This window comes from Lathyrus oleraceus, chromosome 3, assembly GCF_024323335.1.
Source record: "Lathyrus oleraceus cultivar Zhongwan6 chromosome 3, CAAS_Psat_ZW6_1.0, whole genome shotgun sequence".
NCBI classification, from domain to species: Eukaryota; Viridiplantae; Streptophyta; class Magnoliopsida; order Fabales; family Fabaceae; genus Lathyrus; species Lathyrus oleraceus.
Genome location: NC_066581.1, coordinates 38,185,830 through 38,210,405, shown reverse-complemented (window position 1 = coordinate 38,210,405; position 24,576 = coordinate 38,185,830). Strand labels below are relative to the sequence as shown.

General features: G+C 37.0%; 1 protein-coding gene across 1 annotated transcript; it reads right to left on the bottom strand.

Moving 5' to 3' along the window:
* Window positions 1-18,865: 18,865 nt before the first annotated feature.
* On the bottom strand, window positions 18,866-20,568 carry LOC127132338 (basic 7S globulin). Its single transcript, XM_051061278.1, has one exon. It carries the CDS (start codon window positions 19,876-19,878, stop codon window positions 19,054-19,056), a length of 825 nt encoding a protein of 274 aa, XP_050917235.1. The 5' UTR covers window positions 19,879-20,568; the 3' UTR covers window positions 18,866-19,053.
* Between the last annotated feature and the right edge of the window lie 4,008 nt (window positions 20,569-24,576).

Sequence of the window (24,576 nt, the reverse complement as noted above, 5' to 3'; positions counted from 1 at the left end):
AACCAAAGTTGTAGTCCTTCAAAAATTCTAACCATCTCCTCAGTCTCATGTTAAGCTCCTTTTGATCAACGACATACTTCAAACTCTTGTGATCACTGAAAACTTCAAATCTGGAACCATAGAAGTAGTGCCTCCAAATCTTCAGAACAAAAAGAACGCAACTAACTCCAAATCATGTTTAGGATAATTCATCTCGTGAATCTTCATTTGTCGAGAAGCATAAGCCACCACCTGCTCGTTCTGCATAAGCACTCCACCTAAATCCATCTTAGATGCATCATAATAAACAACAAACGGTTATGTAGGATTAGGTAGAATCAACATTGGTGCAAAGCTTCTAATGCATCAACGATAGCATGGTCGTTCCTTCCAGCCATATCTCTCTATTCAAGCAAGTAACTATTAGAAGAAACAATGTGTTGACAGAGTTTAACTAAACTCGTCACACAAAAGAAAGTAAATAATTAATGAAATATTTTCCGATTGGATCGACTATGCTCTGATACCACTATGTAACACCCTAAACCCCGAATAATAGATTTTAAATAAAAATAACAGGAAAAGGATGTTACTCCATCATAAATAAATACTTCATAAATCATAAAACAACAAATGTTGCACAACGGAGATTTACTTAGAAACACCATAAGACGTGTCTGAATAAAACTGAATCAATACATCATAATCAAAATCTCATAATAGTTTATTACAAACAAATCAAAGTAATGCAAACGAACGTCCTTATCCCCAGTGTTACAGATCAGAGCATTCTTATTTGAAAACTAGAATATAAGGAAGATAAAATTCAACTGAGAGGCAATATCCATCTCACTGCAACAACGAACTACAGCCCTGCTAATCACCTGTGCAAGGCACACACAAAATCAACAAACAAGAAATGGGTGAGAATATACTTACATATAGTAACAATGTGATTTTAGCAACAAAATGACATTAAGAAACACAACAATCATACATAAATTATATATATATATATATATATATAATATATATTATATATATATAATATATTATATATATATATATATATATCAATTACAATCACAAACACACATCACAACAAAATGCAATGCTATGATCCACCAACTCTATCACCTATATGCATGTGGTACCAAATATATATTATGGAATCAGAGGAATGTTATTGATTTTATTCCACTAGTCTCTGGTCCTTCCCACCTAGACCAACAATCCCCACCAATGGATCTGAGACTCGCCCCTGATCTTTTCCACCAAGACCAACAATCCCCACCAATGGATCTGAGGCAACTAAAATGGACCGAAGTCCCACCTAAACTCCAATATACATGAATGCATGGTAACATGAATCACGAATATGCATTTCATGGACAAATATCATAATTCACCAAAATTATGTATAATAATTCTTATAAACACCAAAATTATCCCAATGAAAAACTCCCAAAAGTTGTGATTTTCCCCAAAAGATTAATTTTAGAGTTTTTAGATTTTCTCCAAAAGGGTTACGGTTAACCGAACCATAAAATAAAAGACAAAGAGTGACCAAATGAGATTATCTCTATAAACACTTTTTGAGATATTATCATATAAAATTGACCAAAGGGATTTTGGGAAAAACCAATTTGGCCAAACATTTTCATATTATATTATACTGTGATTTAACATCAAAATTTATTTTTATTAACAAATCAACAAAAACAATTTTATCAATCCAAAAATTATATCGATCACCAAAACTTATATCGATCACCAAAAGTGACCAAATGGGATTATCCCATTTGGGCACATATCGTAACAACAATCGGCTCCCAAAACCAAAATTTCATTATAAAATATATTATTCATACAAAATCATACATACCAAAGGGGTTGGGCCAAACCCCATATGGTCAGAACAATACTTGTATTTTGATTTGATACATTTCACAAAGATGAAAATAACAAATACATGGCACTGATGAGAGAGTAAGAGAACCCTCATCATTCTGCTGCCTAAAACTCACCCTATAGTAAGCAATCTCCCCCCACCTTATCGATTGAGCTTTCAAGGTCTTGATGTTCCTCCCTCTCTAAATCGCTACCTCAGGATCGCTCCCAAAATGGTCTCCACAAACTCAGATTCGCCGTTTAGCGATATGCGTCAAACCTTAATTTTCCCCCTATATATTATGTTTAACCCAATTAAAGATTAATTCCCAAATATTTAATCCCAAACGGAATATTTATTTAATTAATAAATAAAATAAAATAAACCTTAAATTAAATAATTGTTAAATTAAGCGTCATACCTTTAATATTTAAATAAAATATTTATTTAATTTTAAAAGGAAAATATATTTTTAATATAAGGTGCCACCCTATATTTAAATAATTAAATAATTATTACTATAAACCTCAAATAATTATTATCGTTATTTTAATAATTAAATAAAATATACCGCTCTTAACCAAATATTTTAATAATTAAATTATTAAAATATCCTCGAATACTCTAAAACTTCATAAAACACCCAAAAACACACAAATATCACATAAATAAATTATCAAATAATTCATAAAATGCTATAATTAAATAAAAAACAATTAAATAAATTATGGGCGTTACGCTTAGAGCATACTGTTTAAGAAGCAACAAGTATTTTGAAAGTTGTTTATAAGACTCCTCCCAATTGTCATCCACTTTTTCAACCGCCTTTGTCCTAGATACCCAAGCTTTCCTATATGATGGAGTATAGTTGTATTGTGCTACAATATGCGAGATTATTGTACTCACCTTTAACGATGGATTGTCACTAATGACAGACAAAATTTCATCGCATATTAATTAAGAGCTAAGTTTCTGATGGTCTTACATTGGGTTTGTGAGCATGCATGTGTGAACTGGACCCATGGATCCAATCTCCCAAGAATCGCTCCTCTTCCGGTACGAAGCTGACAACCTGAAAAGGCAGTGCTCGTTTCGACAATAAATTTTGTACCTCATTGCATTTGTTCTATCAACTCTGTAATCAGCTGATAGTTCCATGTGAAACATTTTAATAGCTTTTACATAATCTTCTTTTGTGCGAAACATGTCTCCTTCTTTCAAAGATCCTAGAATTTGCACATAAGGATTGTAAAATATATCTGATGAAGGTTCATCGGCACCCAAATTCAAGCTTGTCATGTGCTGAGGTGGACAATATACATGACTAGCTGGTAATGATTCCTCTTCTTCATCATTGTTCACCATTGAATCAACTAAAAACTCGGCTTCTTCTTCTTCCTCACGAATATGTACATGAATATGTACCCCACGATCCTTTGATAGAACCATATATTCGAGGATGTGGTTTTGGAAATCTCCTCAACATAGTCTCGTACTCGGTTGATTACAAATTTATTCTTGCTTTGTTGGAGAGATGGAGACTCGAGACCGACACATTTCACCTTCCTTTCGGTGAGTGTACCATCACACTTGAGGACGTCTACATGTTGTTGGGTCTACGTATCGATGGTAAGGTCGTGAATGGTAGAGTTAACCAGGATAACTCTATTTGCAATGAATGATTGGGTGCCCCTTTGTGTGACGACCAAGTTGCGGGAGAGACATCCGATCAAGCTAGGGGGTAAGGTATTAATTTAATATATCTCAAACAATATTATTTGAGTATAACATTGACCGAAGAATCTATCGAGTATGAAAAAATAATTAAAGCTCGGTGTAACATTATGATTTTATTTGGTAAATTTTTATTTCCCGAAAGTACTGGTAATACGGTAAATATTATGTTTTTACCGTTGTTACGAAACATAAATAAGGTAAGCACATATAGTTGGGGTTCAACTATTTTGGCCCATCTATATAGTGAGATGTGTAAAAATGCCAAAAAAATACTTGTACTTTTTATTCATGCGCATATTTGCTACAATCACGGGGTTGGTTAAGAATGTCGTACTCGCCCCGGTAAACGAGAAGTCATTCATATTTCCGTTTGCAACAAAGTAAGTTTAAAAATTTACCATATAATTAATTATACTTTATATTACAATTAATTGTAAATAATGTTTTTCAATTGTTTTTGATCTAGGTGATCAGTTAGAGGGATGAACTACAATAGGTGTCTGAAACACGCTATAATAGTCTATCACAATCTATTTAATCACATTGGACCAGACGATGTAATACTCCTACACAACTATATTTTGATTTCAAAATAATTATCATCTAATCATGTCGTATTGTTGTACAATTTATCTGTAGGCCATATTTGGGTCTTGATCATCAGGTTAACCATGATGCTGCTGCAGTTTGGACAACAAAAACACCAATTATTCGGTTCACTGCTGTGGAGATGCACTAGAGTGACCGAGTAAAACTACAGTTCGGCATGCAGCAACAAATTTCTGAACCTCCGACGTGTTTGGGAGATTGACATCAAAAAAGAGTCGATGCCCAATGGGATTATTCCGACTGGAGAGACTTCGTAAAAGAGATGTGTCATCATTGGAGGAATCGACGATAACACATCTTAAACGAACCAGTCATACAGGGTGCTAGACCAACTCAATAGTATATGACATGGTTTAGGTCGGTTACAACGCAACAATTTGTGTCTGAGCCAATGTATTTGATTGATCCATACAAACTAGTTTCATCATCATACGCCCAACAACAAGTCCCCATCCAACAACACTGTCAAACTACCCAAACCCAACGAGCAACCTCACACCATCAACCTACCACATACACCCAACAACCAAACACCCAACCTCGTAACCCATTCATACCACAAACCCAACCTCAAAACCAAGAATCAAACCCTACCCACTAACAACCATACGTAGTCAATACAATAGTCTATAGTCCAGATGATTCATACAATTCAGGCCATCGTAGGACCAATGACCACCCAAACATCCCATCACCAAAACACCCAACCATTGTTTAACTATAGTACACCCCAAGAACCATTGCTTCGTTTCCAGAATGATTCAATGGCCCAATTTGGGAAACTATACCGTCCACAATTCACCCAACCACATCGACCCAACTACGACAACATGGACACCGAACTCAATTACAAAAGCGTCGTTGGGCAGAGCCCCCCAACTATTGGGAACAAAGGATGACACATCTATCAAATATTGTTGGACCTTCCACTGGACTTCACACTAGCCACCATTGGATCATGTCAGCACTCAAATACCCTAAACACCTTAGAAAAATTATGGGAGACCCCGAAGACAGACCACCATTATTTGTTTTCGTTGTTTACTTGTGTGTACAGAGTGATGAGAAATGGTTGGACGAATTCGGGATCAATGGTAGTGGATGAAAGACACCCCTCATACTTATTCTGATAAGGCACCCCGGAAGTTGATGCAACCTTGAGAAAAGAAGTCGGACACAATTTGGGGACATCGGACCAAGAGAGCGGTATGGAAAGACCAAGTCAGAAAAGAACCACATAACACGAGGAGACTTCAGAGCTTGCAAGCTAACCAACATGGTGAGATCACAAAAAGCCAAACACTAAATATCAGCATGAGAGTTCAGCCAGGTATGACTTTATCACTCTGATTTTGCGTATGTCCTGTTGACACGTCACAACATGACAACACACACTGAGGCAAGTTGTTTGTTTAGCCAGGGCCTTTCTAACCATCCATATCTGTATTTTTCCCTTCGTAAACCCCGTTGAGCCTTAGCCATTTTATTTCATCATAAACCCCCTGTTAACTTTTAAGCATTATTCATCATAAACCCCCTGTTAATTTTTAATCATTCATTTCCTTTTGTTCATAACTCGGTATGATTGTGTGAATTGCAAGATGTGCAATAAAACTAAGTTTGGGGTGGAAATCTTGAAAGAGAAGCAAGTGCATAATAAGAGATCATAGAAAAATAAAAATAGTATGTATTTTCTTTAAAAGAAAAAAAAAAGAGAAAAAAAAGAGAAAAGAAAAACAAAAGAAAAAAAAATGCACTTGCCGAGACTTAAGACTCTAACACATATAAAATGCTCAAAAAATTTGAGTAGAAAAAGAGTCAAAAGGGTGAAATTAACCCCCAGAGTATACGTGATGCACGAGAAAAAGAGAAAGAAAAATCACACAACATGACTACCGAGTTCAAAACCCTTTGTTATCCAATTTTTTGTTTATCCCACCGTACCCAAGCCCCGTTACAACCTAAAAAGACCTCGAAAAGTGTGTGGAATCTGCTGTGGTAGTGACATTAGAATGTATTCAAAGTTAAGAGTTTGGTATTGCATACTGTGTTGTGAGTGTTGAAGGTGAGAAAAACAAGAAAGGGGGGGTTTGAATTGTTTGAAAAATAAGCGCTTTTTGCAAAATGAAATCACACAATGATTTTATACTGGTTCGCTTATAACACAAAGCTACTCCAGTCCACCCGGCCAAGGTGATTTCGCCTTCAACAAGGACTTAATCCACTAATCTTGAAAGATTACAAACAACCCCTAAGAGAGAAGAAAATCTCTTAGTCCTCTCAAGTCTACAGACTGCAAAGAGTCACTTGAGGAAATCAAATAAAAATTAGATACAAGATGTGTAATCTAGAGTGCTTCTAAGAAAGCAAATATTACAAACTTAAGAACAAATTTTTCACTTGATAAGCAAAAGCTTAGTGAAAATCTTTGAAGAACAAGGATGTTTTTCTTGAGCGTGATACAATTTCAGTATAGTTTTGGCTAGTGATTTCTTGCTTACTGAATGAGATTTCTTCTCTATTTATAGGAGTTGAAGTAGAGTTGAAGTAGCGTTGAATCTGTTGGATATTGAGATGTAGTTACGCCATTCCATTAATAGCTTCTGCAGTAGACTTTTTCTCTTAGAAGTGACTACTTACCACAAGTAGTATCTTCTCTCTTGGAAGTGGAGATTAACGTCTCTTTCTAATTGAGGAAATCCATTTGCAGAACTTTAACTTGGCTTAAACGTTACTTCATCATGATTAACAATTCTGATTAGAGTCTTCGTGTATCTGGGAATCTGGCTTCTGATGTTATCTCTTGAAAGTTCAGATGGCGCTGATAACTTCAGAGTTTACAGAGGACATTTGTTCAGAGTCAGAGCTTCTAGACTTTACTTCATGTTCAGATGCTTCTGATACTTTGTAGTTTTGTCCAGAGTCAGAGCTTCTTGAATGAGATTCCTCTTTAGATGCTTCTGATACTTGAGATTTTGCATCTGATCTTGTATTGCATCTGATGACATCATCAGATTTATTTCTTCTTTCTATAGAACCCTGCACACTTAGAAACTTTTCGTTAGGGTGCCATTTTTGGTTTCATCCTTTGTTATCATCAAAATCATGGAGTCTGTTGTAGAACACTTTTTGTTCTTACAATCTCCCCCTTTTTGATGATGACAAAACAAATAAAATTATCAGATGAAACAAAAAATATTAGATCAGATAGACAAAAGCTCCCCCTGAGTTAGTACTAGGGAGTTCAGAAGTTCTTACCAGAGCTTTTCAAGTAATGAGATTTCTGAAACTTTCTGCAAATTCTTAAATTTAATGTTAGAGTTATTTGATCAGAGCTATTAATTAATCAGAGCTATTTTTATCAGAACTATTCTATAATTGTTGCAGAATGCTTAAGGTTTTAGACATAATTTTCATCAGAGCTATTTAATAATTTCTCCCCCTTTTTGGCATAATCAAAAAGGCATAAAAAATAAAAAGAATAATAAAGAGAAAAACATTTCATTAAACAGAAGCACAAAGGCACAAAAGCATGCAAAACATCAGATCCAAGAAAATATCAGAGCTAAAAAGAAGACAGAAGCAAAAACACTAGGCAAGCAAACAAAAAAAAAAAATCCTAAGTGCCTAAGGGTTCGGAGGTTGAGGAAGTCTCTGAAGCAACATGGCAAACATGTTCTGGATGTTTTCATTCAAGGCATCTTGCTTGTCCATCCTGGCACGAAGCTCATTCTGATCTTTCTTGATCTCTTGCTGATCTTGCTTTATCTCTTTCAGAGTGTTAAGAATCAGAGGGATCGCAGAGGAAGACTCCCCCTGAATCAGAGCCTGCTGAGCTTCAGCTTCAGCAGCAGCTTGGGCTTCTGCATCTGCCTGAGCCTTGGCTTCAGCTTCCCGAATCCTTAGAAGTTCTGCTTCCTTTGCCAGTCGTTCTTCTTCTAACCTCTTTGCTTCTTCTTCAGCTTCCCTAGCCAATCTTTCCTCCTCTAATCTTTTGGCCTCAGCTTCTCTAGCCAGTCTCTCTTGGAGTCTTTCCTCAGAGTCTCTGATGTAGCCATTTCTGACTTGTTCAGAGATACTCTTCAGCCTATAAGACTCAGAGGTCATCCAACTAATGACTCTGTTCCAGTGTGTCCTAACAGATTTAGGATCATCACTAACTTCAGAGTTTCTAGCCAGAGACTTGATCTTCTGGACTGAAGCTTCTGCAACCTGTATAATGGCCTCCTCAAGGGTAGGTATGGTAAGTTCAGGTTCAGGTTCAGGTGAATGAGGTGGAGAGTTTTGAGGGCTGAGATTTAGAGAGTGAGGTTCAGTTTGTTGAGGTTCAGATTCTGCTTGAAGTTCAGAATCTGCGTCTGGTTGAAGACTAGGAGATGAAGCATATAGTGGATTTAGGTCTAAAGGGTCAGAGTCTGGTCCAGGTACAGCGGGAATAAATGGTGGAGTGATATTAGAGGTGATGGGATCAGATGGTTGAGTTTCAGAGGGTAAGGTTGTTGTTTGTTGTGGTGGAAGTGAAGTTTGGAGGGGTGAGGTTACTTCAGATTGTCGTGTGGGTTGTGGAGCGAAATTTTTAGCATAAATTTCAGCTATTGTTGGGGAGTTAGGGTCAGAGTGTTCTTGGTCAGAGGACTCTTGGTCAGAGAACTCTTGGTCAGAAGAAGGGGAAAGGTAAGGAGGTGATTCATATTCAGAGGATGAGGAAGAAGAAGTTTGTTTGTGAGTTTGTATAGGTTGAGAGGGAGGAATGAAGGTTCTAGCTATGTTTAGAACTGGTGTTGGTTGGGAGGTTCTGGTGATTGAGGGTGGGATTTCAGAGGTAGTGTATAAGGGGGTGTTGTGAGAGGATGAGAAGAGGCCATCATAGGAACAGAAGTAGTAAGAGGAATAGACATACCAGAGGAGACATTCAGAGGTGCTGAAGCTTTGCTGCCAGAAGTTTCTCCAAGTCTGGCTTTCTTTGCTCTCCTTGCCTCAGCAGCTATCTGTTTCTCAGAGACACCTCTCTTGTATCTGACAAGATCTTCTACAGAGTCCAGACAGTCTTCAAGGCGGAAATCAGAAATATCAACGCCTTCATCCAGACGATCCTGAAGGTAGATAGCAATGGCATTCTTGGGTTCATTCTTGAAGAACCTGGCAAGGCCATGAGGCATCTTCCTCTGATCTTTTAGAGATTCCCAGGTCACATCCATAGTGGGCTTGACTCTAATGTCTTTGATGATTCCCATACTCTTCAGGTTTCTGGCATTCAGAGGCTTTCCCACATCAATTGCCAGATCATCCATACATCTGGTCTTCTCCAGATCATCTACTAAGCCATGCTCAATGAAGACATCAGAGAGCAATCTTCCCAGAGGAATGTAGGATCTGGGCTTCATATTATTCCTCGTTTCTCTGACTGAATCCCTCAGATACCTGAACAGGAGAGTAGGGAGGTTGATCTTGATACCCTTCTGAATGCAATATAAGATGCATTTCTGATCAGCATTGATATAATCTGAAGAGTTGGAGGCTGGACGATGATGGATTGTTCCCAGAATAATCTTCAGCCAAACTCGGAGGTTCTGATGAAGCTCCTTGTTCTTAGAGGGGTTTCCTTCAACATTAGGTTTGAAGATTGTAGGGTTGATGACTTCAGTGATGCGTTTTGACCTTGGAGGAATATTGTAAATCCTTTTACCTCCAGCTTTCTCCATGTTTAGCAAGGAAGCAATTGATGCTTCAGTGATGACAATCTTCACACCCAGAACAAACGAGACAATGAACTGGTCATCAGCATCTGCACATCTCCAGAACTCCTTCACCAGAAGAGGATAGATTGGACCATACAATCTTTGGAAATAATTCTCCCATCCTTGTTGACGCAGTTCTCCAGTTAAATCAACGCCATTTCTTCTCAAGTTCTCAAAATCTACCAGCGATTCACACAGTACATCTAAACCTTCAAAGGGAGTTGAAAGGTTTATGTGTTGTTCACGGTCAAGAATGTGAGGTTCTTTGTAGACTGGGGTCGTGGTAACGCCTGTAACAGTGGGTGTTTGAGTGTTTGAGGTTTGAGGATTAGAACTGGCTTCCATTTGTTGGGAGAAGTTAAAAACTTCTTGCTCTTGAGGATTCATGAAGAAAATTGATGAAGAAGATGAAGAACTGAAGGAGTTGCAGAGAAAAACTTCGAGAGAGGGTTTAGGGTTTAAGAGTGAGTGAAGAGTGATAAGTGTGTGAAATGTGAGAAAAGTGTTTATATACCTAAGTAAAAACGCATGCAAAACGACACACATACCAGCGTTAGACACAAAACTCAAAAAGGCACGCTTGGGGAAAAATGATTACAGCTCATAAATGAATGTCTAATCCCACAGTTTGCACACTGCTCGAGGAAAACTCAAACGTCTGCCTTTTGAATTTCTTGACAGCTGTCTAGAAGTTCTAAAGTTTGACGCTTCAGAGTTCCACGCGTTGATGTATCTGATCTTCAGGAATACCAAGAGATTGGTTCTGAAGATTTCTAACTCAGATATCTTCTTAACAATGTAGAAGCATCAGAGTCAGAGGCAGAATCATATTTGTTTTTATCAGAATCTTATTTTATATTTTCAGAGCCATACTTCATTCAGGACAATTTTTAATGTTCAGATTTTCTAAGATGAAAAGAAATCTATCTTCAGCTAGAGGCTTCGTAAAGATATCTGCCCATTGATGTTCTGTATCAATGAACTTCAGCGTTACTATTCCTTTCTGAACATAGTCTCTAATAAAATGATGTTTAATTTCTATGTGTTTGGCTCTGGAATGTAAAATAGGATTCTTACTCAAACAAATAGCAGCAGTATTATCACAAAAGATAGGAATGTTACTCTCAAGGATTTGTAGATCTTCTAGCTGATGTTTCATCCAGAGCATCTGAGTTGTGCACAGTGATGCTGAGATGTATTCTGCTTCTGCAGTTGATAGAGCGATAGTTGACTGTCTTTTGCTAGCCCAGGAGATTAGATTGTTTCCCAGAAGCTGGCAATTTCCAGATGTGCTTTTTCGTTCTATTCTATCTCCTGCGTAGTCTGCATCACAATAACCAGAAAGCCTATACTCTGATGTTTTCTCATACATCAGGCCCAGGTTAGGAGTTCCTTTCAGATACTTAAGAATTCTCTTAACAGCTGTTAAATGAGATTCTCTAGGATCTGATTGGAATCTGGCACAAAGACAGACACTAAAAAGAATATCAGGACGAGTAGCAGTCAGATAGAGGAGAGAGCCTATCATACCTCGATAGAGCTTCTGACAAACCTTGTTGCTTACCTCTTCCTTTTCCAGAATGCAAGTTGGATGCATGGGAGTCTTTGTAGAGTTGCATTCAGTCATGTCAAACTTCTTCAGAACGTCTTTAATGTACTTGCTTTGATGAATGTACGTGACTTCTGGAGTTTGATTGATTTGAATTCCCAGAAAGAACTTTAGTTCTTGCATTAGACTCATTTCAAATTCTGCCTGCATTAGCTTAGAAAATTCTTGGCAAACAGAGACATTAGCAGAACCAAAAATAATATCATCAACATAAATTTGGCATATCATGAGATCATTATTAAGGTTTTTACAGAAGAGTGTAGAATCAACTTTCCCTCTGATAAAATTTTGTTCCAGAAGAAAATTGCTCAGACGTTCATACCAAGCTCTGGGAGCTTGTTTAAGTCCATATAAGGATTTCTTAAGTTTGAAAACATGTTCTGGAAAGTTTGAATTTTCAAAGCCTGGAGGTTGGTTGACATACACTTCTTCTGAAATATAACCATTAAGAAATGCACTCTTGACATCCATTTGGTATAATTTGATAGAATGATTAATAGCAAAAGATACAAGAAGACAAATAGATTCTAACCTTGCAACTGGAGCAAAAGTTTCATTATAATCAATACCTTCTTGTTGACTATAACCTTGAGCTACCAGTCGTGCTTTGTTTCTAACAACTTCTCCTTTCTCGTTCAGTTTGTTTCTGAAAACCCATCTGGTTCCAATGACATGAGTGCCTCTGGGTTTAGGAACGAGATCCCAGACATCATTCTTGGAGAATTGATCTAACTCTTCTTGCATAGCTGCCACCCAATCATTATCTTGAAGAGCTTCATCACAGGACGTAGGCTCAATCAGAGACACTAGTCCCAGAGGAATATCTTCAGAAGTTCTGAAGGTAGATCTGGTTCTAACAGGTTCATCTTTGTTTCCCAAAATCAAATCTTCAGATACGTTGCTACGACTCTTGACTTTCCTTGGAATTTCTGGAGATTTAATTTCTTCAGAGTCTGGAGTGACAGTTGCTTCTGGAGTTTTCTTAGATTCTACCAGAGTGATCTCTAAATCTGCAAACTTTTCAACTAGCTTTGACTTTTCAGGGTCAAGCTTATCATCAAATCTAACATGAATTGATTCCTCCACAATTTTGGTTTCTGTGTTGTATACTCTATAGCCTTTAGAGCGTTCTGAGTATCCTAACATAATACCTTTTTGTGCTTTGGAATCAAACTTGTTTAGATGTTCTTTAGTATTTAATATAAAACAAATGCATCCAAAGGATGAAAATAAGAAATGTTGGGTTTCTTCCCTTACACAGTTCATAGGGAGTCTTTTCCAGAATAGGTCTAATAGAGATTCTATTCTGAATGTAACACGCTGTATTTACAGCTTCTGCCCAAAAGTGCTTTGCAACATTTGTTTCATTGATCATGGTTCTGGCCATTTCTTGGAGTGTCCTATTCTTCCTCTCTACAACTCCATTTTGTTGTGGAGTTCTAGGGCAGGAGAAATCATGGGATATTCCATTAGAATCAAATAGTTCTTCAAAATCTTTATTTTCAAATTCTCCACCATGATCACTTCTGACTCTAACAATTTTAGAGTCAAATTCTTTTTGCACTTTAGAACAGAAACTGGTGAATACAGAGTGAGACTCACTCTTGTGCTTTAGGAATTTTACCCATGTCCAGCGGCTGTAATCATCAACGATTACTAGTCCATACTTCTTTCCATTGACTGATGCTGTTTTCACAGGACCAAATAAGTCAATGTGAAGAAGCTCCAGAGGCTTGGAGGTAGAAACAACATTTTTCTTTTTAAAAGATGTTTTTGAAAACTTTCCTTTCTGACAAGCTTCACACAGAGCATCTGAAGAAAACTTCAGTTTAGGTAAGCCTCTGACTAACTCAAGTTTAGTTAGCTGAGAAAGTTTTCTCATGCTAATGTGGCCTAAGCGTTTATGCCATACCCATTGCTCTTCGTGAACTGACATTAAACATTTAACATTTTGATCTTTTAAATCAGAAAGATTTATTTTATAAATGTTGTTTTTCCTCTTGCCTGTGAAAAGGACAGAGCCATCGTTCTGACTAATTGCTTTACACGTTTTTTGATTAAAGATTACATCATAACCGTTATCACTTAATTGACTTATGGATAACAAGTTATGCATTAATCCTTCTACATAAAGAACATCAGATATAGAGGGAAGAGTACCGTTACCAATAGTTCCGGAGCCTCTGATCCTTCCTTTCTGATCTCCTCCGAAGCCTACAAATCCAGCGTCTTTAAGTTCCAGGCTTTGGAACATAGACTTTCTTCCCGTCATATGTCGCGAGCATCCAGAGTCCAGGTACCATGACTGGTGTCTGAACTTTGCTGCATAGGATATCTGCAACATAGATGATCTTATCTTTCGGTACCCAGAATCTCTTGGGTCCTTTCAGATTAGTTTTCCCAGAGTTTCTTACAACTTTGGGTCTTCTAGCATTTTTAAATTTGTGTTCTTGTGTGTGTGTGTAGTGGTATGAAAAAGGCGATTTAATTTGGTTACTGGTAGAGGTTTTATTTTCCTCAGAATCATACCCAATTCCCCTTTTATTATTCTGACCTACTCCATAAATCATGGATGCCATAATACTCCTATTTATCCCATTCTTCAGAAATTGTTGAAAGGCTTCTTCATATTTATAAATAATTTCATTTGAAGTTTGTGGTGCTTGAGACAACACTTCTTCTAATTCTAAGCTTTTCGTTTTAGCTTCATCTCTTTCTAACGTTAAAGATGTGATTGTATCATCTCTTGCTAGAATTGTTGTCTCAAGTTTACTACACTCTTCAGATTTTGCTTTAAGAAGGCCTTTAATGTTTTTAACTTTTTGTTTTAATTTCTGAAGAGAGGTAAGAGTTTCTGATAAACATGATTCTAAGTCAGATCTAGAAAGGTCAGAAAATACCTCTTCAGATTCTTCATCTGAGCTGCTGGATGTGGTAGCCATAAGAGCTACGTTGGCCTGTTCATCAGAGTCAGATTCTGATGATTCGGATTCACTATCGTCCCAGGTGGCCATTAATCCCTTCTTTGTTCTGAAGGCATTTTTCTTGAAGCTTTCTTTCTTAGAGTTATCTTTCTTCAGCTTGGGGCATTCATTTCTGTAATGACCTGTTTCTTTACATTCAAAACAGGTAATATCTTTATTAGATTTACCTTTTAAAGTTGACTCTGATCGATCCCCTCTGGGTCTTGATCTTCTGAAGTTGTTGTTGTTCCTTCTTTTCCAGAGTTGCTTAACTCTTCTGGTTAGTAAGGACAGTTCTTCTTCATCATCAGAGTCTTCAGATTCAGAGTCATCAGTGTCTGCAGTTTCTGCTTGAAGGGCTTTGGTTCTGTCTGACTTCCGTCTTTCAGGTCTGGACTTCAGCGCCACTGACTTGTTCCTTTTCTGAGGCTCATCCTCCTCTAGTTCTATCTCATGGCTTCTGAGAGAACTAACAAGTTCTTCAAGGCTGATATTGTTCAGATCCTTTGATAACTTCAGAGCAGTAACCATTGGTCTCCATTTCTTTGGCAGACTTCTGACAATCTTCTTAACATGATCTGCAGTCGTGTATCCTTTGTCTAGCACTTTAAGACCTGCAATAAGAGTTTGGAATCTGGAAAACATAGCTTCTATAGCTTCGTCATCTTCCATCTTGAAAGCTTCATATTTCTGGATCAGCGCCAGAGCCTTCGTCTCCTTGACTTGGGAGTTTCCTTCATGGGTCATCTTCAGAGAGTCAAGTATATCTTTAGCCGTCTCTCTGTTGGTGATCTTTTCGTATTCGTTGTATGATATAGCATTTAGAAGTATTGTTTTGGCCTTGTGGTGATTCTTGAAAACACGTTTCTGATCTTCTGACATTTTGCTTCTGGGAACTTCAACTCCATTTAAGATTGGAGATTTGTATCCATCTGTGACAATGTCCCAGAGGTCAGCATCATAACCCAGAAAAAAACTTTCGATTCTATCTTTCCAGTAATCAAACTTTTCTCCATCAAAAACAGGAGGCTTGGCATTGTAAGAATCTTTCTCATTTGAGTGGGCCATTGTTTTTCTCGTACTGGATCTCTCTACACGGTTAAGTGTTTGATTAGAAAATCAATAACAGAGCCGGAGCTCTGATACCAATTGAAGGTGAGAAAAACAAGAAAGGGGGGGTTTGAATTGTTTGAAAAATAAGCGCTTTTTGCAAAATGAAATCACACAATGATTTTATACTGGTTCGCTTATAACACAAAGCTACTCCAGTCCACCCGGCCAAGGTGATTTCGCCTTCAACAAGGACTTAATCCACTAATCTTGAAAGATTACAAACAACCCCTAAGAGAGAAGAAAATCTCTTAGTCCTCTCAAGTCTACAGACTGCAAAGAGTCACTTGAGGAAATCAAATAAAAATTAGATACAAGATGTGTAATCTAGAGTGCTTCTAAGAAAGCAAATATTACAAACTTAAGAACAAATTTTTCACTTGATAAGCAAAAGCTTAGTGAAAATCTTTGAAGAACAAGGATGTTTTTCTTGAGCGTGATACAATTTCAGTATAGTTTTGGCTAGTGATTTCTTGCTTACTGAATGAGATTTCTTCTCTATTTATAGGAGTTGAAGTAGAGTTGAAGTAGCGTTGAATCTGTTGGATATTGAGATGTAGTTACGCCATTCCATTAATAGCTTCTGCAGTAGACTTTTTCTCTTAGAAGTGACTACTTACCACAAGTAGTATCTTCTCTCTTGGAAGTGGAGATTAACGTCTCTTTCTAATTGAGGAAATCCATTTGCAGAACTTTAACTTGGCTTAAACGTTACTTCATCATGATTAACAATTCTGATTAGAGTCTTCGTGTATCTGGGAATCTGGCTTCTGATGTTATCTCTTGAAAGTTCAGATGGCGCTGATAACTTCAGAGTTTACAGAGGACATTTGTTCAGAGTCAGAGCTTCTAGACTTTACTTCATGTTCAGATGCTTCTGATACTTTGTAGTTTTGTCCAGAGTCAGAGCTTCTTGAATGAGATTCCTCTTTAGATGCTTCTGATACTTGAGATTTTGCATCTGATCTTGTATTGCATCTGATGACATCATCAGATTTATTTCTTCTTTCTATAGAACCCTGCACACTTAGAAACTTTTCGTTAGGGTGCCATTTTTGGTTTCATCCTTTGTTATCATCAAAATCATGGAGTCTGTTGTAGAACACTTTTTGTTCTTACAAGTGTATACACCTAACCCTGAGAGATATTGTGAGTGAGTGAAAAGCTTGCAGGTGAAGAGGTTTCTGATGTGGAAATGTGGTAAACTGCCTGAATCGGAGAGACCTGAAACTCGATTGGAAAGGAAGAACACAAATGGTGAAAGACTAGGTTGCATTGTGGAAAATGAAGTCGGGGGTGACCTTTGTTTGGACTCAATACATCACTTGAGGACAAGCAATGAGACAAGTTTGGGGTTGTGATCGGTCACCATTTCCATTGAATTCGCGTCGTTAATCCGACATATTTTCATCACTTTGGTAAGATTTATGTTTGTTTTCAGTTACTTTGGAGTCATTTATCATGTTTTGTTGGTTTGGTATCGCATTGCATTCAATTACAAGTTTATGTCAAAAAGATCTCGTTTATGCTTCGTTTGGTAGTGTCATTGTTACAGGCCATTGCACAGGTTTAAAAGCAAGAATGGTGAAGTTATGGACACTCTGAAAGGCAAAAATATGAAGAAATAGCAGGTCAACACGGGCACCCGTGTGCCACAACACTGCCCGTGTTGTTGATCAGGCAGAACAGAATGGGAGCAGAAAAACAGAGATCAACACGGGCACCCGTGTGCCACCACATGACCGTGTTGATTAAAACAGTGCATTAACACGGGCACCCGTGTGTAGGAACACGGCCCGTGTTGTTGCCACTGTAGCTTATGCTGAAAATAAGTAATTATGAAGAACAACACGGCCACCCGTGTGCCACCACACGGCCGTGTTGATTGGACGCAGCTTGGAAAACCTAATTTTTGCTTTGTGAACCGATTCTGCTCATTAAGGGTAGTTTGGACCTTTTGCTTGGAGGAGATTCATCTGAAGCTATAAGAAGGCTTGGAAGGGAAAGAAGAAGGAACCTTTTGACAGACGAATGAAAGCATTGCATTGGAGAAGATAGCGAATACGACAGATTTGAAGACGGCGAGATTCAAGGGTATCAACCATTGAAGATCAAACTCTCCTAATTCTTTGTAATGTCTAATCTTTACTTTATGAGTTCTTTAAGTACTATGAGAGGCTAAACCCCCTGATGCTAGGGGGATGGTCCTGATGTTATCACATGTTATGATTTTGAACCTATGATTTCTTGATTACTATGTTACGTATTTCAATTCAATTGTGTGATGTTATTATGCTTTTGTATCAGACAAATACAAATTGATCTATGACTTCCAATAACAGGATTGTGATTGGTAGGGTTTTCACACAATTGGGTTTATGAATGCATCATCTAGGACTAGTAACTTTCGAAAATCACCGTAAACCTTGATATTTTGTATGATTAAAACCAATGATTAATTGAATGGACATTTGAGTGAGAATTGGTAGTTTAATAGTTTCTTCCTTAAGGACTTAAGTAAGAACATACCAGAGGTTAGGTGATTGAATGTTTCATATGTATTAAAGAAATCGGGACTGAATTCATAACCGGTTAACTCAACCACTCACCCTAGCATCTTTTATCTTAATCAATTATTTCTACTATTTTTGTGTTTACGATTATAAATTCCAAAACAACCAAACCATTATCTTTTTGTTCTGGTAGAATCGAATTAAAATAAGTAATTCCTACGCAATCCTTGAGATCGATACTTGGAAATAAAACTCCTTATTACTACATCGGTAAAAATAGTACACTTGCTATTTTTCCGATCACATGCGCCAACAACCATGACACCTCCCTACAATGCTTTAGAAGCATGCGTCAAGGGAACTGGCGCCTCCTCTTAGGATTCAATAGATGCGTCAGTTGATCTGACGCATCTGTTTGGAAAAATGGTTTTTCGTTTTTTTTTTGAAAAAATTTGTTATTTCATTATTAAATCTAAAAATTGTGGTTATTTTAAAAAAAATCTCATTTTTGAGATACAATTTTTTTAAAAAATTATGATTTTGACTATGTTTTGATTTTCAATAATGTATATTTATATTATAAAATGAACAATTCAATTTTTTAATTTATAAAATATAAATTTAAAAAAATTATAATATTTTAAAAAATATTTTTGTAGAATTTATTTTTAAAATACAAAAAAATATCTATTTTTTTAAAACTAAAAGAAAATGTCTATGTTAATAGTGGAACCACTTTCCATTTTCCATTATAACGATGCATGATACAAAAACTTGACAACATATTTGTGTCTAAACAACACAAATAGTGTCTTTATTATTCATAACTTCAAGATCTTATTCTTGACTACATACATTATTAACCATAACAACAACAAAACAAAACAAAGTAGATGTTTATGATCTATGGAGCATTGGTGAAATCAAAGAGATCAGAACAATTGATTCCTTTCTTTTCAAAAAACCTCAAGAAATTATTAAACCCAAGCCTTGACTTAACAAGATCAAACGCCAACACATTTTCTTCCAATTGATGAGTCCCAATAGAAATCACAGCTTTAGGCTTCAACCCACCATTCACAAAACCCAAACAATGAACCCCATTTGGTTGCACAACCCACAGATTTTCAACATCAATTGTCCAAGCAACATCAGGCTTATCCAACACAAACTCAACAAGAAGAGGCAAAGAAATCCTGTTTGGGTCATAACACAAACCAAACGGTGCCACGGGATTCACCTGGGCTTGTTTTGGAATCTGCGCACTAACTGTTTGAATTAATGCCTGATAGATAGTGTGGTGGAGTGTTGTGTAAGGAATTGTGGTACTGATCAATGTTCCTCCTATGACACCTTCTGGATTGTTTGATGAGATGGATGCACTCACTGGAATCGCGCTGTGTTTGTTTATTCTTATGGAGGTAACTTGTATACGGTATTCTCCTTGTTGGGTTACTGTTAATGGGGTGTAAACCAAATGCTTGAAGATATTAGGATTCTTGTTGTAGTTATTCGGTGCATCCCCGAAGAGTATACCTCCGTTTGATTTTGGGTTGCGAGAGAGACACGCACTGAATTGGTGTTGTAAACCAAAATTGGAAAAAATTTGATTTTGTAGTGAAATGGGTGAATGGCCAAGCCCGGCAACTCCTTGAAGGTAGTTTGGTAAGCCATTTTGGGCCAAAGAGGATGGTGCACAAGAGAAGAGGAACTGAGGGACGGTAACCATTGGGCCGGGCTTAGACCCGCTGGTGGCGTAGATGGCCAGGACATCTTGGGCTAGTTTCCCCGTGGCAGTTTGTTGAGTGATCGGGTTTGTGGAAATAAGAACACACGTGTTGTTAAGGCAAGTCTGAGCATTGGCTCTAGAGCATTGTGTGGAGTGGCAAAAGGGTGCTTGGTAGGTTGAAGATGAGTAGTGTTGTTCACAGTTAACCCATAAGTGTTTGCCGTTGAGGTCAATGAGAACCGGGACATGCGTTATCGGGGTTCTTTTGTGGATGTTGGTCCAATGGAGTCCAGTGGAAGGATGTTGGTAAACTGGTAGGACTACTAGGTCTGGTTTTGGGGGGTGAGAGACAGACTTAGATGAGACTAAAAGAAAAAAGCAAAAGAGTGAAATGAGGAGAAAATGAAGGATAGAAATGAAGCCATGCTTTGGTTTGAGATGAGATATGATGAAGTTGGTGAATTGATGTGTATATATATAGAAGAGATGAATTGTTTGGAGTGTGTAATTAGCTGTAGAGAATGTGACATTAGTTTGGAAGTGTTTGTGGGTTGTGAATTTCCAGAATAGTGTATGGCAGGTAAGAAAACAAAGGGTGCATGTGAGGGGTTACTTGGCAGCTAAGAAGAAAAGCTTAGTTGCATGGTATGCAGATTTGATTTGTTTTTATGTAAAGGAGGCGTGTGAAGATGTTGCATTGTTGTTGGTAAATTGTTTGGTTTGGATTTTTGTCAAGGATTCTCTGTGTGTAATGTTTCAATCTTTTGCATGACACACTGTTTGGCTTTGTTTTGGGATAGTTATGCTACAGCGAGCTGTAATACACAACAAGTTCAAAACAGAGGAAATGTCGTAATTGGGTCTAGAGGTTTTTAAGGATAAAGAACATGGTAAAAATCATGACGATCCAGAACCTCTCTAACATGGTTATCAGTAATTAATCTTTTTTCAATGAGGTTGGTTTCCCTTTAATAGAAAAATCAAGAGGTTCTTGAGAATGGAAACGTTATTGATGAGATAACGAGTATAACAAAATTACATGTCGAAATAGTAAGAGAATGACTGAGATGATAATATTTATAATAGTCCAAGCTGAATGGTAGGCAGGTGGAGTTAGGAATAGTTGGAGGAAGTGATGGAGCTAGAATATTCATGGTCCATTGTAGTAGAAAGTGATCATTAATGCAATTTGATCACATCTTCTCATATTAACTAACATTAAACCTGCAAACTAATAGGTATGTACACAAAAATCAGAAACATATATAGAAACAATGTCTTCAAAAATGTATCAGTCTCATACGCACAAATCTTTTAGAATATAACCCGTCTTTTTCAGTGTAGAATTAAGATAGCATGATAACAATAAATAATCTCTAAAATGGCCAAAAATGTAAATAAAAACATAATTATGTGTGAAGAAGAAAAATGGAAAAGAAAGTTGTTTCACGTTCTCAAAAAATAGCTTCACACTCCATCACATGGATAGGGGGAGTAAGTTAACTAAAAATGAAAATAAGATTAATAGTTTAATTGACTAAAACTACTACGAAAAGCATATTTAACTTCGGTTGGTTAGATATAAGGTGTTATTTTGGTTTCAAATGCGAGAAAACGAAGAACGTCATAAAAAGTGTGTCACTTACATTTCAATTTTAATTCTATCAAAGGGTAATGTGTAAAAGTCATGAATTCTATTAGAATATCTCTATATTTAGTATAATTATTTTTGGATATTATTAGTTTCCAAATATAGATTTTGACATACTTTTATATTATTGCAAATCATATCAATGAATACGTAAGAGATTCAATTCTTACATGGTATTAGCTCTAACGATCCAAACCTAATTCTTGTTGTCGTCGTCCTGCTTCTTCTGCACTACCATGACAGGGAACACTTCCCCTAATCATATCCATGATGACACATCATCAGCCTCTCAATCAAACCCTCATCCGGCGGCGAAAATCAACTGCCACTCTGCTTTCTCCATCAACATTGTCAAAACCATTATCCCAGTGACATTAGAAAATGATTCTAATCTCTACCTTTCATGGTCTTCCCTCTTTAAGGTGCAAGCACGCGTTCACAATGTGTTTGATCACATTATCCTGACATCGGATGCACATGTCATTCAAGCATCGTACAAACTAAAGGTTAACGATTTCAATATATGGAATCGAATCGATGATGTGGTGTTGCAATGGATGTACGCAACAGTATCGTAGGACATTCTTCAATCAATCCTCATCGTTGATGACTCTGTCGAAGAATGCTGGAAGCGCATCGCTGCTATGTTTCATGACAACAAGCATTCACGCGTCGCGTAACTGGAAAATCAGTTCAGTAACACAAACCTGGAAGATTTTCTGTCAACCAAGGCTTACTGCAACCATCTCAAAACTCTCTATGATCAACTCACCAACGTGGACTTTCTAGTTACGAACACACGTCTGGTACTCAAAATGATATTCGGGCTCATGGATGCATATCAATTATCTACTTTTTATCTTTAACTTTCTCAATTAAAGACCTAGCTAAGCTTTTTAAAGCTGTCAAAGCTGATTCTTGAGCAACCTTCTCTTAAACAATCCTTTTCATGATGTTGGCAATTGGATTATCATCATCCTCATTGTCTTCTTCATTCCTTCTATTATGAATGTCTACCTTTTTCATTTTGAGGATTCTCATTCCTCAAATCTTTTGAAGCATCATCCAAAATCTCATTCACATGAATATTCACAGCTGGCTTAGAAGGGGGTTCAGCCTGTGGTTCACTAGGTGTTGGGACAGATGTTTCAACATTTTGTTCAACATGTGAATCAACATGTGATTCAGCATGTGGTTTCATATGAGGTTCCTTAACAATGGTTTCACCAAGAGCAATAATATTCCCAATAGGGTTTGACTTAGCTTCCTTAGAACTAGACACAGATTCAACATGCATAGAGAGTTTCTTAGCAGAGGAACTTACTTGTGCTTTCTTCATATCAGACTCATCTTTCTAAGTTTTATTTTCTAAAATATCAATATGAATAATCATCAGTAGGGGTAATGCATCGTGCACCACATGTTGTTAATCAATCTTGCTGCTGGATACAGAAACCCTAACTTTCTTTGGAGAACATTTCTCCCTCATTTTAGCACCTAACATCTTGACCACATAAGTATTGGTGACTGGTTTGGGTTCAGATACATTAGCTTCATTTATTCTTTGACTCATTTTCAAATTATCTTGAGGAACTTGAGAGGATTGAATACAAGGAGACTAGCTTGAACAACAGAGAGAGATAAACAACTCGTTTTAACGCATGAGAAGATAGTAACTATAAGATTTTGAATTTGAAGTGGTTTCTCTTATTATATGTGCATCAATGAAATCATAAGAGATAAAATTTTATTTAATAACCAAAAGCACAAAAATATGTCACTAACTTTGTTTGTTTTGAAGCTCAAGCAGTCATGTGATCCAAGGCTCCTAGGAGGCCCCTATGCCCATTGAAGTGACCAGTTGAAAGTGAAAGAAAGAATGATAATGGTTCACAAAGCTCTAAATCATCATATATGCCTCCCAAGTATCTCAATTTGTCAATTTGATCAAGATAAACCAAAGAGCTTGAGGATTGTTTCCCAAAGAAACCCTAATTCAACTGTGCATTGACTGTGCCTTGCTCATGAAGCAACCTCAACCTATGATCAAATACAATCAAGGGAAGTTCTTTAATTCATCATTTTATGCATGTATGAGCTCATGTGAGTGTCCTCAATCATCAATTCATCAAGATTTGAAGTTTGGACTTGAGAAGTTGATCAGTCAAATCATCTGACTATTTTGAAATCCATTGAGACCTAACTTTTGATGTGTTTGTCAAATGAAGATAACCCCAAGAGAAAAAATGTTCTTAAGAACCATATGAACAACTTTCATGTTTATCAAATTTTGAAACTTGGAAGGTCATCATTCATTTCAAAACATTATAGGTCATTTTGACTGAAACCCTAATTTTGGGTCAACTTCCCAAGGACCTAACTCCTTCATTTTTCATGATTTTGAGGTGGGACCAAGTGAATTGTAAAGTTTAAGATGTCTACTTCATTTGTTATATTGAACAAATTTTCATAATCCTAAAAGAAACACATGTGATAATACAAAACATTATAGGTCACTTTGGACCAAAGCCATTGAAATATGAAAAAATCCAACTTCAAGTGCCCATAACTTTCTCATCAAAAATCCAAATGATACAAAATTTAAGTCCAAATTTATTTTCTTGAAAAGATATACAACTTTATTGTTGAAGGTTTTGTCATTTGAGGCTTTCATCATTGAAACAGAAGGGATTGAAGTTGGTCCATTTTGGCAAATTTTCCATATACGTGTTTTGTATCTTGAACTTCATGGCCTGTTTTCAATAAATTCCAAACTCCAAATGGATTTTTGTTCAACGTAACATTTGTTCCTCATGTCAACACCTTTTCAACCATTACCCACATGCCTATGTTTCAATTTTGCAAATGGCACTTTCGAAGAGGGGAAGTTTTAGGTTCAATTATGCATAACATATCAAAATTCCATGCACAAGCTTACACATTGCAATCTGCACGTCCAATTTCATTTGGCTGATGTTAAGCACTCAATTGCCATTGCTTTTGGGCCTCACATGCACCTGTACAGGCCCATGCATGGAGAACCCAAG